Genomic DNA, 17150 nt, shown 5'->3' on the forward strand with positions numbered 1-17150 from the left:
TGTATGTATGTATGTATGTATGTATGTATGTATGTATGTATGTATGTATGTATGTATGTATGTATGTATGTATGTATGTTAGAACCAGCCTCCTGGTCTGACACGATTGCACCATACAGACCTGTATGAGACATTAGGTGTGAGCTAACAGCCTTGGTCTGCACAGAGTTCTGGCTTCAACTTAATAGAAGACATTGGAGATGAATTACAGGAGGCATCATGACCCATCCAATATAAAACACTCCCTAAATCTTCCTATAAGAGTGCATAGTGTTGGGCCATGTGTGAAGGCAGATGAGTGAACGCTTTTGGCAACATAATGTAACATTTATAAACTCAGTCAGGTGTTATAAACATGTAACTAATCCAGAGGGCAATAACTTTTCATTTATCAATTTTCTGTCTCTGTTTGTCTTGCTGACCATCTCAGATAGTGCGCACTTTCTCCTTAAAAGGCATGACCAACAAGCTTTTTGGGCAAGAAGCACCTGAGCAGAGGGAGGCCAAGCTCAGCCTCCTGGAGGAACTGATAGCAGAGGGGGAAGAGACTGTGAAGGAGAAAACAGCTGAGTGCAAGTGAGTTGCAGACTGTGTGAAAGCAGCAGCATGGCTGATGGATCAGGTTCTGGTACCACTCTGCTTCATGTGTCTTTTCCAGTGAGCATGCTGAAAAGGCGTGGGCAGATATCATCCATTTTAAGGATCAGAAGGACAAAGATCTCCAAGAGGCGCTCATCAACTATGCTTTCATGCAAATCACCATGTGCAAGAAGGTAGAGAAGAGCCTAAACTCAGCTTACATTTCTGAGTTAAAGCTCACTGTCTAGTTTCATGTCTACTCTCTTTTTGCAGGGAATACAAGTGTGGAATAATGCCAAAGAATGCTTTCTTAAGATGTAGAGTCAAAACCATACAAGTTCTACTAATATAAGTGAGACCTGTGGACACATTTATACACTGGAACATCTTATTCGAGTACTTTGAAGGAGGTGGGGGAGATCATAAAAATGACCTTTAACCTGATGTTTAAGCTTTTAATATTTTCAAAAGTTACATGCTGGAGATTTCTTCATTGTTGGGTCTGTAAGAATGAGCACAGTGGGAGGATGGGCTGGTGAGGCTGAAACTAGAGGAGAAGGTATGAAAATATGTGAGTCTTAATCCAAAGGTATAGAGTGGGAGCAAATGATTAGCATCTCAAACGCTCAAATATTAGCTGAACTCTGACCCCAAACCCTTAGAACAGAGCAGGAGGAAGCCCAAACCATTCCTTCCACCAATCCGACTGGACGAGGATCAGATCCCAGACTGCAGCGTTTTCGCCCGCCTTTAACCGTACAGCCAGGTAGAATATTAAAGAGAGTGGAATATTGACTCTGGTGCCTGGAAATTAAGTCTTCAGTCAGAGGCATCTGCAGATTGGTTGCGAGACTGACCTCTACCAGAGATTCTTTCCACCCACAGCATCACCATCCAAAATGATTCTTTGAAGATACTTTGACGAATATAGTTTTTATTTTCCTTTGAGATAAACGAATAATTTTTGAATTGAATTGAAACTTTGACACTGGTCAAATATCTGGTCAATGTCCCCTTATATATATAAAAAAACATTATCTTGTAATTAGTCAGACACGTAATGGTATTATTTAGAAGGATCATGTAATATAAACTTCAGCGGTGTGTTTATTACCAATGTGCAGTAATTCTATCGCTGGTAAAAATGACACCACAATTGCAAAGGGAAATTCATGTGATCCAAACTGGATCCAAAGAAATAGAAGGAAACTCCATCCATATAAATCTCAGGAAAGGAACATGGTGATGAAAGGGAGAAACTTGGACATCTGTCCAACATGAGCAGAAAGGCTGAAAACCTTTCTGCTTAGGTGTATCTCATATGGTAACATGGTTCGAAGCACAAACTATTACAGTGAAAACAACAAAGCAAAGCACACACCAATACGGTTTATTACAGATCCACACAGTGAGAGAAACACACTCTGTTTGTAATGAATGGCTTGCTGTGTGGACCCGTCTGACGGCTGACAACTATCAGTTGTCAGATGACAGCTGATAGTTTCCACACAAATCAAATCGGATTGTCATCAAAGTTTATTTACAATGTAAAACTAAACATTCTGTTTAATAAAAGACTTTGAGTGAACATAACTTAATTCTCATCAACTTGTTTGTACTTATCTTAAACGTGGTGTGAACTTTTGGATTAAAAATGCTTGATAGCTTCATCTTATTTAAGTTGAGTTCATCTAAAAAAAAAGTTAAATATTTGAAAGTGGTGAGGACTTTATGTTGTGAAGGGTTACTGCTTGATGTTCACGCATTACTCGATTTCTGCTCCACCGAAGAGAAAGTTTTGAACATTTGTACAACTGATTTCAGTGTTGGAAAAAATAAAATATGCTGTGATGGTGCCATGTTTCTTTAATATGTTGCAATAATTGATTCTGTTGAGGCAATTGGTTTATATGTGATTGGCCAGCAAGGTATCCCACAATGCATTGTGCCACCAGCAGCAGCAAGTTTAAGGAGAAACGGTCATCTGCAGTCGGTTCGTCTAATGAGCCGCTTTCAGAGCAGTATTAATTAGCCAGTTTTGGCATTATATTTGCATGTAACTGGGCCATGAGTAAGCTGTATGACTGGTGTTTTGCCTCATGGTGCATTCATGTCTATGTCATGTTTTACTGAAAAAAAGTCAGCAAACTATCACTGCTTTCTAATCAACTGTTAAAGTTTGAGCAGAGAAAAATAAAAAGCAGGAGCCAGGAAGTATTTCAATTAGGTAGTTTTCTTTTTATACAAGGGGTTTCTACTTTAAAAAATAAGCTTTGGGATTTGTTCCAGAATAAAACATACTCAGATATATTCAGTTAACTTCAGTTGTGCTCACTAAAATTGCACAAGTTAATGTAACTCAAAAGTATCATGTTAGTTGAGTTGTGTAAACTTAAGAAGTACAACTTGCACATATTAACATTTACGTTTTGAAAACCTGATATTTTTGAGGCCATGATTTATGAGGGCATTCTTCTGAAACAACACTGATACAGCCAGGCGACCTGTTCAGGGTTCTGGTGATATGTCTCTGGGGGGGACATGAGACTGGTTGGATTTCACTTTTTCTTTATTTTTGCCTCTTCAGATCATATTGTGAAGACGTCCTGTGTGTAAAATTCAGCTGGCTGAATAATAAGGTGGAGCATTGCTGGGTATAAAGTGAAGAAAAACTCTAGTTGTTAAACAAAAAGAGATTTGATTGTGTGTTGGTGGCTTGAGGTAGAGACAGGACAAGAGCGCAGGACTGAATGAGATAGAGATTATTCGCTGAAGGGAAAACCTGAAAGAGAAGAAACTACTACTCATTCACTTTCCAGACCACTAGGTGGCAATAATGCGTATTCAAGATGGTTACCAAGCACACACACAAAAAAAGAACTTGTCTTCCTAGTCTGCAGCAGCTGCTCGCACGTGAGTTGGAACTTTGTCCTGGAGATGTCAACAGACCCAGAAGGACTGAATGATGACACGGATGAGGGGTTCGGGGCCTTCGTGGTGCTGCAGGGTGGGGCCCTGCAGTCCTCAGGGGTCCCTCAGGTCTACTGGAAGAGCCTCTATCACAAGATCACCAACGAGGTGAGCTCACCACACGGAGCTTCCCTACATGAAGTGTCGCGTTAACGCGGGTTCTGCTGTAATCCCGCGGGGTTCGCGGGGTTCTCTGCCTCTTTGCAGGTTTACGATGCCGGGGAGGTATTTGGAATAATGAAGGTCCAACAGGAAGAAGATGGGGAGAGGAAAAAAGTCAATTCTGGAGCGGTGATTGGGGGTAAAGTGGTTGTTACTCGGCAAAGTGGGCTGGAAGTCTCCGATCCAACCAGGTGAAAACCGTAAAAACATAACCTACAGTTTATTCAGGAATAACTAGCAGCAGAGTGAAGCCAACACTCCACCACGTGAAACATTCCAGCAAATAGCCTGAGTGGTTTGTGCTCCTTATGTGAGAATAAAATTTTTATTTGTGCTGCTTTGGTTTCTGAGATATAAAAAATATATTTTTAGGTCATCCACCAGCTCTAATGACGGCATAAATCTGCACAAAAGGAGCACTGAAAAAAGTAAACCACTTTGGTTTGTTTTGAAGGAAGATCGGGAGGGATAGTGACCTCTGGATGACCTAAAAAATTATTTTAATATATCAAAAACCAAAGCAGCACAAAGAAACGTTACATAACATTACAAACAAGAACATAACCCTAACCAAAACTCAATCCACACCTTAGTCATAAACCTAAATACACGGTACACACACACTCCTGTCAAATCAGAACAGGAAACGGACAATATAAAACTAGTGCTGCAGATAATTATTTTACTAATGGGACATTTTGACAGTTAGTCAGACTTGGCACATTCTGTAGATTTTTCAATGAACCACTTAAGCTTTTTTTATATACAACACTAGATATGCATTATATTAGAAATAATTCAGGTCCTTTTTAAAATAACAATATAAACATTTTATTGCCTGAAATGCAATAAAATGCAACTTTTTAAAAAAAATATTTGTTGTGGGAAAACTTAATGACTGTGAAAATCACTCAGTCTGGTACAGTCTGTATTCATACCAGATACATGATGGAGAGACGCCAGAAACACTCCTGAACAGGTCCGGTTAGAGCTCCATGTCAGACTGATGGTAGGTTCTGTGTCGGTTCTGTCTGGGTTTTAGACCAACCCAGACAGGTTATTTTAGAACAGAGACATAACAAAACATGACCATCAGATTAATAGTCATCACGTATTACTTAGTAATAATATTTTTCACCATAATTGTAAATGCAAAATGGATATATACAGTTTGGGATTATTACTTGTCTTTTTTTGAGTTTGTATACTCCAGCTAATGATTAATTGATTACTAAATTAATTGACTATTATTTCAATAACTGATTAATCCGATGGGTAATTTCAGCTCTATTTAACACACATATTCAAACTGGACATGGTTACCTGGTATGATGTGATGCTGTCATAATAACTGAAACAAGGTGTTTCTAAAAAAGTGGCCCAGGATGGCCTCCCTCATGAGGGAGAAAGACGAGCAGAGACGTCTCCAGATCTACAAGCTTGAACATTTTCACAGGGGGAGCTGCTGATGTCTGCTGCTGACACATAGTGATGCTCAGGACTTTAGCATCTTTTTACAACATGCTGCTGAAATCCAGGCTTTCTGCGCTCCTCCTGCAGTATCTTTCTGGTGGACCATGCTTGGACGTACCGGGTGGAGCACGCCCGGGAACAGCTGGAGCAGATTTCGGGACTGCTGCCCAGGATGGCCTCCCTCATGGGGGTGGACTTCCACGGCGAGATCCCCCTTCCAGACGTAGTTGAGCTGATATTGGAGCGCATGTGGAAATACAACCAGACCTACCAGCTGTCCCAGGGGGCAAGTCTGAGAATGGCCTCACACTGCAACTCTCTCTCAGTCAGCATGTGTTTCAGCCCCTTTCTCTGCTGTGTGTTCGTATGTGTGCGTGCACGCGCGCGTGTGTGTGTGTGCGCAGTCAGCAGAAGCAAAAGCTCCTGTGTGGTACATCATGGATGAGTTTGGCTCCCAGGTGCAGCACTCGGACCATCCCAGCTGCTGCATGGCCCCCTTTTTCTACATGCAGGGTCAGCTGGCCTACACTCTGCTCTGGCCTCTGCAAGATCTGCAAGGAGGTGGTAAGGACACAACTTGATCCAAACACACACCCTGATCCACCCTGGTACCCTTTCTAGAGTCTGCTGCTCTCCCGCCTATGAAAGTGACTTTGTCTTTAGACATTGTCTTGTTTACTGAGGCAGAATGAACTGATAACGAAGGTTTCTGAGCAGGTGTTTTTCTTATGAAACTGATAAGGGAGGTTTTCAGAGGAGATGTTTTTCATCTCCTTTCCGCCGAAACTCCTCTGTCCCGAAATCAAACCGGGTTTGTTTTCGGGACAGAGGTACCAGTTAACCAGATAGGGAAAGATTGAGAGAAACTCCCTACAGGAGAGAGTTGGGTGGAAGGTACAATAAGAATTGTATGTTTTAAGTTTCTTTTTTTTCTCTCCCTAACTTGACCTCTGAGAATCACTGTTAATTTATTCTGACTTTCTCTGATTGACTCAGTGTTTCACTATTGTTAATTATCGAAAGAATATTCCTTAAAACATTTATATAGATTGATTCCAAGACCTAGAAGTGCATTACCTCTCCACACTACAGCGTTGGACACCAGGATGGAAGTGTGCAGATATGTTTATGTTAGATCAGAAGAGAAGCTTTGTAACCTTTCAGCCTGTGCAGTTCTGCACAACTCTGATTTGGACAGTGAGTTCTGCTTCATCCCTACTGACCGCCAGAGATTCAGTGCTTCCAGCAGGGCCCTCTGCTGTCATTTGGGATTAAAGAACCGAAGTCACATATAGAACTAAATTAAAACAAAGTTATTTTATTTGGTTTTCTGTAGCTTGTCTTTTCACAGAAACAGGATCTGATCCAGGACTTGTAACGTGTGATGTTTAGGTACTTTAGGAATTACATGTTTGAGGAACCGTTTAATGTTTTGGTGTCTTTTCCTGTTACTTTTTGTATGATTCTGTTACTTTAAAATCTGAAAGAAATTATGTTTTTCAAATTTGTTTTAGCTAATAAAAATAGTTTTTTGATATAAGATTGTGTAAACAATCCTGCTTTCCCACTTGCACAGATGAAGTAACCCGCGATTATGCATATGGGGAAACCAACCCATTGCTACGGAGATGTCGGTTGTTACCATGGATACATGATGATCTGGAAGGAGTGAGCAGTGTCGTCACAGAACCAGCAGATTCTTACTATAAGGTAAGGACAATCACTTTGGACACTTAATCAAAGGACAAACTTTGATGACGGCTTCCTACCGAATCATTTGACCCTGAGCTCTTTTAGCCTCAGTTGAACAACACAATCTATTCCACCAACTAACAGAAAAATGAGGTGCATGCTTACTTCTTCCACTGGTATCTGGCTGGTCAAAGTTCACGTCTGGAGCATATAGTTACCACAAAAGTGAGAGAGAGAATATGTGATATGTGTATTTATTATTATGGACATAACGACGGGTATGAAGGCCCATCGTCATGGGCCTTCCTGCCCATGGCGTGGTGGAGCTGTGGTTCGTGCTCTGATGATGTCACCTACAGCAAAACTTGAGGCCGTGGTTTAATGAACTCAATAAAAAAACTGCACAAAATGTAAAAGGCAAAATATTAAGACTGTAGGTAGACTAAGAAACAAAGCAAAGACAAGATCAGGATGCTGTGAGGTACGGAACAACAGACAGGGAAACAAAAAGACTTGAACTAGCAGTAAAAACTAAAAGCAAAATTACTAAGAAAACAGAACAGAATGAGTAGAGACAAGTTATGAGAGAAATAGATGAGCAAAGAAACAACTTAAACAAAATAACTTAACTCAAATAAAACTTGATAATCTAGACACAAATGGAAAACTGAAGACAAACCTACACACAAGACTATGAATAACAAACGTATGGAGCTACACTATGAAAAATAAAAGTCCATAGCAAAAACTCTTAACACCCAGACGTCATGACAGTAAACCTGAAGGATTCCAGGTCAAGTCAAGTCCAAACTCTGAGTGACTTCAATCTGACTCCAGTCCACACCAGAACATTTCTGCATTAAAAATATTTTGATCTTATGTAATATTTGGATTTTTGGTTTTTGTTAGTCTGAAGCATCTCGATAAATAAAAATAAAGAGTTCAGCTGCATCTCTCTTTGAGCAATGAATCAGTTTTACTTTTTGAATTGAATTCTCGTCGACTGAGATGCTTCTGCCAATCAAACAACACATTCCCAAGTCTGTAAAGTCCTCTGGGTTCATATCTCCAGGCCATCGCACGAGAGAACAAGGAACAGCTTCCTGTGGAAATCCAGCCTTCTACTGTTCCCAAAGACAAAATCCTCAAGTAAGTCTGACCTCAGCAACAGAGGATGGAAGCTGGAAACTAGTCGAACTTCAGGAGGTCTGCTGTGATACCAAGGCTTCAGCCGCAGATCTTTTAAGTAAATCTGCTTTTGATTTCAGAGTCTTCACTCAAATGTCTCAAGTAAGAAACAACCTGACACATCCTCGTTTCATTCTGGTGGAGGAAGAGGAGGAGGCTGACATCATTTGGAATTATGATCACATCAAAGACTACAGGTTAGCACCACACATCCTGGTCAGAGCTATGGAGAAGAAGAGAGTCATCAATTTACGCAAACAGAAAATATTTGGAATATCGAATTGCAGTAGTCTCAGTAAATTAGAATATGTATTATTATCAGTTATAGAAGTTGTTGAAGTCAGACACTGCTGCTGGGTAATTAGATGGACCTAGCAGCAAAAAATGTTGGTTGTTTCATTCCAGTTCTGTTTATTTATTTACCAACCTAATCACAGAAATTGTTGTCAGAAGTCAAAAAGCCCATTCAATTATCATAATAATAATAATTTAGGTTGTTCACAGATGTGGAAAGCTGCCTTTGGCTTCACATGGTGACTAAAAACATTTACATTACATAATAAAAAAGATCACAACAAATTCACAAACCAACAACAGCCACAACTTCACATGTGACTCTTGGTGAGGAATCTTGTTGCCTTTGGTATAAATTTGTTGTTTGTACTTAATGCCTTCCAGAGCGAAGCCTGACAAATTCCCCAAGTAGAGGCTGAATTAAATCACCCACAATTCATTGGCCTTTAGTTTTATTTGTCTTTGGTATAAATCTCCCAGCATCCTCAGCTCATACTGGTGATTCCGGACTGTCTATTTTTGTCCTTCACACACTGGTGCACATTCAATGAGATTCTTATACACAGTATCTAAAATCTTTTTGTTGCATGAATTAATTTTCCTGATTAAATACATATGCTATGTAGCTTTTTTGTATCCAGACATATAGTCAATTCAAGCGGTCAAGTTCAGTTTATTATTTAAATTGAAGTTTGTCATCTATGGAAACATAGAAAATTGCATTGAATCACTCATTTTACAGCAATCTCTCCTACTGAGCGTGCTTGGAGCGATAACGGAGAGACTGGCTGAGCGTGAGCGGCCGTCTATCACAACCAACACACAAAACACCAGAGCTCCTATTTGTGTCAAACACAAAGTAAAGAGTTTATGGCAGTAGAAGCAACCCCAGGCCTGGAGGTTGGAGGGCCGGTGTCCTGCAGGTGTGTCTCTACTTCAACACACTTGAGTCAAATAATGAGGTCGTTGGCAGGACTCTGGAGAACCTCACTACACCGAGGAAGTGATTCAGTTATTTGATTGAAGTGTGTAGGACCAGGGAGACATCTAAGAGCTGCAGGACAGCGGCCCTTGAGGGCCAGGATTGATCTAGACCCAGTTAAATACATGAACTCTGAGCCAGTTACATAATCTGTGCCATGAAAAACAGATCCAGTTAGTCAGAGGCAGACATAACTTGTTGGGATAATTACTCATCAGCAGACAAATATGATTTAGGAAGCAGCAGAAAGTAACATTTTCAATTCAATTTTATTTCAAATATGTAACGAACAAAAATAAACACAATTAACTCCACACTCAATACCCAAATGACACAGAGCAACGCAAAAATGGAACAATAAAAAATAATCAAACCAAACTAGTGTAGCTTACATATTTGAAAAGGAGTTTAGAACTTATTTAATCACACCTCCTCTGCAAAATTGAATAATAATTTGCTTCTCTCTTCCTTATTTAAAATTATAACTTCAATAGGACTTAAACAATAATCTTAATATCAGTTGGCTATTTATCACGGATGAGTTGGGTTTGAGCAGAACTTGTGTGTGTGTGTGTGCGCGCATGTGTGGTAGGAAGCTGAGTGAAGAGCGGCCTCATGTCATGCTGAACCAGTTCCCCTGTGAGAGCATAGTGACGGTGAAGGACTGCCTGGCTGCCATGGGCCGCAGGCTGAAGGGCGGTTCCACGCCTAACTGGCTTCCAGAGACCTTCAACCTCCAGACAGAGCTTCCACACTTCATCAAACATTATCAGCTGAGACAACTCAGGTTGGATCTTTTTTTTTACTCACCATTATCAGGGCTTTGTTTTTTTTATATCAGCTCAACGTTTGAAAATCTGGAGGCATTGTCACAATCTGCTGCTTAACCTTGTTGTCATACAGACTCAGATGGGAAGCTTGAAATAACTCTTGCTGGTTTTCAGGGGAGAAGACAACCACTGGATCTGTAAGCCATGGAACTTGGCCCGGGGTCTGGACACACACGTCACCAGTAATCTGGACTACATCATCAGACAGAGAGAGAGCACACCAAAGGTACGAGCACACTCGTCGGTCTGAGATGAAACCCCAACGTGAAAACCAGACTGTCTGAATTTAACCCCTTAACTCTTACCGTCAAAACGCGTGCATTAGTCAATGAGGATACAAGTGTCGTCATTACAGCTATGGGGTTAATATCTGATCTAGAATTTTTATTGAAGTCTATAAACCAGATGGGACTTGACATCATTGGGCAGCTAATATCTTTGCAGACCCCACACATTCTGGAGCCTCATGTATAAAGTCTGCAAAAAAAATGTGAGGCGCCATAGTTTACACACAAGTCGGCATGTATAAAAGTAAACGTGGCGTGAAAGTTTGCATAAATATACACAAACTTTTTACCAGCCTTGAAAATATGGAGCAGCCATGCAAACCTTTTTTCTGCACAATAACAAATTACTAGAGGCCAAAACTCAACAACATACACTGAAACCTGACTGCATTCAGTGTTATTTAATCCTGAAATGCACTGAAAAAGAAAATGTGGTTTAGGCTTAGGGAAAATGTGATTAACTCCAAACAGTTGGTGTGGATGATTTTAGGGTGAACAAGGTGTAGATTTATACACAAATAGCTGTGCAAAGGTGCTGCGTAATTGTGGAAGGCTCTAGCTCTGATGGAGAACATCGCCACTGAATCGGAGGGAATTGGAGTTTTTATTTTTATAAGGTGAACTCTTGTACCCTGAAATGCACCTTTTAAATAAAATATATAATTATTATGTTTCGAACTACGTGCTCTATTTCCTGCAAATTAGGATCTGCCTAGGCATGTGTGTGTGCATGGTTTATGCATCAGAATTTTTTTGTGTGCCGCACTTTTCTATATTTGTCCCTACACCAACTTTTAGTGTGAAAGCTGCACACTGATATGTGAGGCCCCTGGTCACAGACTGGTTAGACTTTTACCTTCAGGTCGGCGAGACCAGGAGATGTTTTGATTATCCAGAACAAAACATGACAACTGAAAACAGATACAATGGAAATAAAAATACAGACAAGCAAAACCATACATAAAATGGATTATGATGTCTCTGTAAACAAAATTACATCAAGCTCATTTTAATTCATCATGCTATTAATTGCTAAAAGCCTGCCGCAATTTCGTTGTTTCAATTTAAAACAAATTTTACTGAAGATGTTCTTACTGCATCCATTACTTATGAATCTGATCAGAGTTTCTATGATCTTTTGTTTCCTGGGGCATCAATATGACGTTACACAGAGGCCCACTTCCCCTATCCTCTGGCTTCTAGGCAGGACTGGGTGGGGCTTCCAAGCTGAAATGTAAATGTGTTTGTATCTACAGAGCTACTGGCCTCAGGGTGTCTGTGTGTGTGTTCTCATCAGGTGGTGTGTAAGTACCTGCATGATCCAGTGCTGTTCAGCAGAGAAGTAGGAATGGTAAAGTTTGACATCCGCTACATGCTCATGCTGCATTCGGTACAGCCGCTGCGTCTTTATGTCTACAATGTCTTCTGGCTGCGCTTCGCCAACAAGTGAGGAATGTTTTCCATCAGGATGAGAAACGGGATGGATCAGCTTCCCTGCTCACCATGCAGCAGAATTAACCTTTGTTCTGTTGTTTAGGCCCTTCGCCTTGGATCATTTCGATGACTACCAGAAACACTTCACTGTGATGAACTATGCAGAAGGAGTGCAGCTTAAACAGGTACATGCTTTACTTCTGGAATCCTTCTGCAAAATGTTGACTGTTGGTTATTTCTAAATTTATGAAGATGGAATTTCATTTGAACACTCCAGCAGCTCTTTTGTTTGTCACCTCAGTAGATTTGAATATCATAATTTCAGCATCTGAATTCAAAAAGTGAAGCTAATATTACTCTATATAGATTCATTCCATATTTCATTCCGCATCTACTTGCAGTGGCTCACTCTCTGTGTTTTATTGATCAAAAACAGATTTTAGGTTTTTATTAGCTAATCCCTAATATCATTAATAGAAACACACAAGTTTCACTTCTTGAATTAATTTGATGAAAGAAATTATTTTTTCACTGATCTTTTTGGTTTATTGAGATGCAGGTCTGAATGAATTTCTGATCTGTTTTGGAATCATTGCAGGTTCACTATGATGAGTTCATCCCCATGTTTGAGCAACAGTACCCACAGTATCCATGGAAAGATGTGGAAGTAAGTCTGAATACATGGACCAACTTATATCCCCTTTTTGGTGATAAAATATTTAGCTTCAATGAATTTGGTTGAATTAATGCAGCAAATATTTAGCATTTGTACTTCTTGGGACACAAACAGCTTCACCTCAAGTAAATGTAACTCGTAATACCTGTCTATTAATCTAAATTATGAAATATTGTGAATATAGTAGGTCTATTCTTTAGTTGGGAAATTTCTGAAACCACATGACTTTTTTCAATATTTATTGTTAGATAAAATTCTACTGTTTGGGGGGAACATTTTACAAGTATATCATATTTCTTTCACCTGATGTTAGCTTGAAAACATCATTCAGTTTTCCTTCTGCATGTAAAGGGTTTAAAGATTATGTTTCCTCTTAACCACACTGACTGTACAGAGTGACACAGAGAGGCTCAAGACTTCTGAATAAAGAACTAAATGACACAAACTGGTTTCTGTAGAAAAGGTTTACATTTTTAAGTTTTTCTTCAACACAACTGCATAGTTTAGAAAGTATTACGTGTAAAGCTGCTGGTTTTCCTGCCATGTGACATTTTGAATGTAACTGCATCTTGATTTGAATCTGACATTCTGGTTTCCACTAAACTGATGTGGAAATTCAAGAAGAGTAATGCGAGTGGTGGCAGTTTTTACTAAAAATGACTTCAAAGCAAAGGACTGATAGTAGTTAAACTTTAATTCAATTTGTCACAGTACGCATATGCAAAAGTCACCTCCAACAGTGCAAACAATGTAGGAAATGTATACAATGTAACCGTAAATGTGGTGATATTTGCATTATTTACAATATTAATCAGTTAGATTTATATATACAGAGACACATACACATATAACATGTTTTTGTGGTGTGGGTAATTTCTGATGTATATCTTCTCAAGGGTTGACATCATTTTGTTTGAAAGTGAAGATGAGCTCCCATTTGCAGATTTCGCCTAAGAAACCTATACTGATGTTGACACCATCCGTCTTTTCAAACAATCCAGCGTAGTGGTAGGATTTGTTTTTGCCTGCAAAGTCCACAATGGCAAAATCCCAAGCTACAGATTCATGTCACCATCACCACCATCATCATCATCACTGTGATTCTGGACATCTGAAGTTGAAGTCTCAATCAATGATCTATTTTGGGCTGCAGGAAACAAGCACTTTATTTTTTTTTTTTTGGACCAAAAACCCATTCTTCTTACGGTGCTTAGTTTCATTCCTTTTCTCCTCTTTCATTTTCTCTGTCATGTATTCTCCTGATCTTCTTCTGCTTCAGCGGTGCTTCTATCTGAGCTACTCTATAGTACAGTACACAACTGCTGTCTTTAGTGTAGTTTAGCTGGATTATTTGAGGGTCATTTTCATTTGCCTTTCATTGTTTTTCTTTTCAGCCATTTGATCTTTTTCTTTTTATACCTTCTCCAGCTCCATTTTCTTAGGTGTGTTAGGTATGATTCTTCATTTCGCTTTCATTCTCCTCTTTGTGTGTAACTGGCTCTTCAAGAATGTGATAAAATGACCAATTTCCCCATAAGTAACCCCACTCTTTTTCACTTCATCATAATCCTATTTGTCGATTCAGTCATTAACCAATTAATCACTATCAATTCAGTGGAAAGCCTTCTATTAATTAGATTTTTTTTAGGATGCACAATATGTTAGCACCAAAATTGGTATTGGATGATATTAGTCATTTGACTTAGACCGGAATGTCTGGTCATGTGATGTTTCTTTGGTTATGTAACAGTGATGGTGATGAAGCAAAGGATTGTGGGAAGTTTAATAAGTGAAGCATTGGCGAAATCAGTGGTGTGGTATTTTTTTAAAGATTTTGAAAGGGTAGTGAAATAATTATATGATATTGGTAAATGTCAAGCATTTGCCAAACAGCAATATTACATTGAATATCAGTCCACATTTTCATATCAGTGCATCCCTATTTTTTTGTTGTGTCATACCAATGAAAAAGATTTGTTTGAATTTACTCAAATAACTGCAACTGGTGTAAACCTGAATCTGTTGGAACTTGGATTGTTTGGAAATGGACTTCAACATAAAAGGGACAGACTTTTTTCCAGTATTCCCCTGGGAATTTTGTTGCTCAGAATTGCCGATTATCTTTGTAGTTCCTGTTTTGCTGACATGATGTCGGTGTAGTAGGCAGAAAGGAATACTAGGGACAGTTTAGCATCTGCTTCAAACCAACATACATGGACATGAATGTGATTTTTACTGGCCTCTCACTTGTCTTGTGGTTAATAACACGTCAAGGTTGTTGAAGATCTAAAGATCCATGTTGCAAAGTGCAAACAATTCAGCATCTTAGAACAAGCAGACATTATAGTTACAGTATTTCCCTTATAATCAAACAAATACATCAGGGCGTGCTAATGACTTTTCTAATGAAGACCTTCCTGTTTCCATTTGCTTCTCTTTCAGGCAGGTTTATTTAAAGCTTTCAAGGAATTCTTCCAAGCCGCTTCATCTCGGCCAGCACCGTATGGAATCTGTCCATATCAGTCATCCCGGGCCATCTATGCTGTGGATCTCATGTTGAAGTGGTGTCAAGGGCAAAATGGTAATGATTAAAGCTATCATCACTATCACTTTTTGCATGTTTCTGTATTTCCATTTGAATATCTCCTACTTCTAGAAACAGTCCAAGAACAACCAGAAAAAAATACACCCAGCCTTTTTTTTGGGAATATGTAAATTTTGTGCTGGTTTGTGCAAAACGGCCTGTTTCAAAAACTTCTAGATTGTTGGTCATGCAGGTGTCGCTACATATTCTCCCAGTCACAGAGAACAGAGCTTCATTTTATTTTTGTTTGCAAGTTGTAGTTTGAGCAGATCAGTTTAGGAAGGAGTGTTTTGAAACACACCAACAGGGCAAGACATGCCTAAATACATGCACTGAAGGAAGGTTATGATCCTACTGTTAGTCACAAATCTGCAAATGTAAGTATAATGAAATATTGTGTGCTTTGAATTGTTATTCAGCACGAACCTGGTTTGTCATTTAGCACAAGCAAACACTGAACGACAGCCTCTGCTAGTCCCTTGTCTCACTCTGTTACCCACAATATCTGTGCATTTACTGTCAAAAGTGATGGTCTGCATTGAGAACTGATCAGGTGAAATCTCGATATCTGACAATGATTTTGTGTATTAAATGTAATGGACATGTTTTGTATAGGCCACACACATCCCAGCTTGTTCCAGGGAGAATAATAGTGGACCTTTAATGTTATTTTTGCATTGTACAATATAGACTAACAGTCATGATTAAGACTATAATGGGATGCTTCTGCTGAAAAAGGTTTGTGCTTGATCCTGCTGCTCACCACAGTGGTGGAAGGACGATGTCTGTCTGTATTTCAATAATTCTTGACTTGTATGGATTGATAACGGTGTTGCACATCTACTTTGATCATAATCACTGCTCCAAAACTCTTTAATGTTACTGCTGGGAAAATCATTTGAAGTTCCACTGTTTGATGATCCCTCCTGTACAGCTGGTTAAAATGTCAGAAGGTTATTGATTTACTAAGGCACCTTGTTTACCATTGATCTGTTTTGTGTTGCTTTTACTTTCTTCTTTCTTTTATGTACTATTTTAATAACAGTATAAATGTTCTTCTTGGTTCAGGTGAGCGGATCATGCAGCCTCAGATCCTGGAATTGAACTTTAGCCCTGACTGTGCCCGGGCCTGCCTCTACCATCCGGACTTCTACAACCACATGTTCCAGACTCTGTTCCTGGATCAGCCTGAGAACTGTCCAGTCACTCAGATAGTGTGAACAAAGCTTCACCCCAGAAGACTATTTATGGTTTAGGTTTTGTAAGCCTTTTCAGTATTAAACTGGTTGATGTGTGTCACTGCAACATATTTTGTCCAATAAGGTAAACGACCTGCTCAGAAAGTATGAGTGTCCATGTTTTTTGTTTTCAAATAGGAAATCTGACCCTGGTAGATGACAAATGGCACACATCTACCTACTGAATTTCATTAAAACAGAAAAATAAATACATAAGCAATTAATACAGCTGTATTATAAGAAAATGTAAGTGTTTGGGAACGACAGCATCTCAGCCACGAAATGTTAGGCCACGTAAACTGACAAAGCAGGGTCAGTGGCTGCTGAAGCACATAGTGTGAAAAGGTAGCCAACTTTCTGCAGTAAATCGCTCCATTCATGTGCCTTTCAGATTAGCTCAAGAACAGTGCGCAGAGAACTTCATGGATTAGGTTTCTATGGTGACCAGCTGCATCCAAGCCATACATCACCAAGTGCAATGCAAAGCATTGGATGCAGTGGTGTAAAACACACTGCCACTGGACTCTAGAGTCTAGAGCAGTGGAGGCGCATTCTCTGGAGTGACGAATCACGCTTCTCCATCTGGCAATCTGATGGAGTCTGGTGTGGATGGCCAGTGAAGTTCATCCACCTAGTTGGTGCAACCCAATAGGTTGCACCAACTAGGTGCAGTCTCTGAATTAGTGCAGAGACTGAGAACCAGGCCTTCTCGTCCAACGTCAGTGTATTACCTCACAAATGCACTTCTAGAAGAATGGTCA

General features: G+C 39.6%; 2 protein-coding genes across 2 annotated transcripts in view; both read left to right on the plus strand.

Moving 5' to 3' along the window:
* Nucleotides 1-2436, plus strand: part of LOC103459747 (sorting nexin-4-like) — a 19979-nt gene extending 17543 nt beyond the window's left edge. The window contains exons 12-14 of the mRNA XM_008401561.2: nucleotides 431-576; nucleotides 659-773; nucleotides 853-2436. Coding sequence (XP_008399783.1) covers nucleotides 431-576; nucleotides 659-773; nucleotides 853-900 — 309 coding nt within the window. The 3' untranslated portion in view covers nucleotides 901-2436. The remainder of the gene's footprint in view (nucleotides 1-430; nucleotides 577-658; nucleotides 774-852) is intronic.
* ttll12 (tubulin tyrosine ligase-like family, member 12) lies at nucleotides 685-16497 on the plus strand. Its single transcript, XM_008401559.2, has 15 exons — nucleotides 685-773; nucleotides 3473-3657; nucleotides 3757-3902; nucleotides 5272-5470; nucleotides 5589-5748; nucleotides 6761-6894; nucleotides 7949-8025; nucleotides 8145-8261; nucleotides 9933-10127; nucleotides 10285-10396; nucleotides 11755-11903; nucleotides 11995-12076; nucleotides 12490-12558; nucleotides 15010-15148; nucleotides 16220-16497. Exons 2-15 carry the CDS (start codon nucleotides 3517-3519, stop codon nucleotides 16369-16371), a joined length of 1872 nt encoding a protein of 623 aa, XP_008399781.1. The 5' UTR covers nucleotides 685-773; nucleotides 3473-3516; the 3' UTR covers nucleotides 16372-16497.
* Nucleotides 16498-17150: the final 653 nt, after the last annotated feature.

Source organism: Poecilia reticulata, linkage group LG23 (genome assembly GCF_000633615.1).
Source record: "Poecilia reticulata strain Guanapo linkage group LG23, Guppy_female_1.0+MT, whole genome shotgun sequence".
In the NCBI taxonomy this organism is placed as follows: domain Eukaryota; kingdom Metazoa; phylum Chordata; class Actinopteri; order Cyprinodontiformes; family Poeciliidae; genus Poecilia; species Poecilia reticulata.

Excerpts from the sequence above, each read along its gene's own strand:
- ttll12 (XM_008401559.2), top strand. The coding sequence starts at position 3,517 with ATGTCAACAGACCCAGAAGGACTGAATGATGACACGGATGAGGGGTTC. Across the intron at positions 3,903-5,271 it reads GAAGTCTCCGATCCAACCAG|TATCTTTCTGGTGGACCATG; the intron begins GTGAAAACCGTA and ends CTCCTCCTGCAG. Across the intron at positions 12,077-12,489 it reads AAGGAGTGCAGCTTAAACAG|GTTCACTATGATGAGTTCAT; the intron begins GTACATGCTTTA and ends GAATCATTGCAG.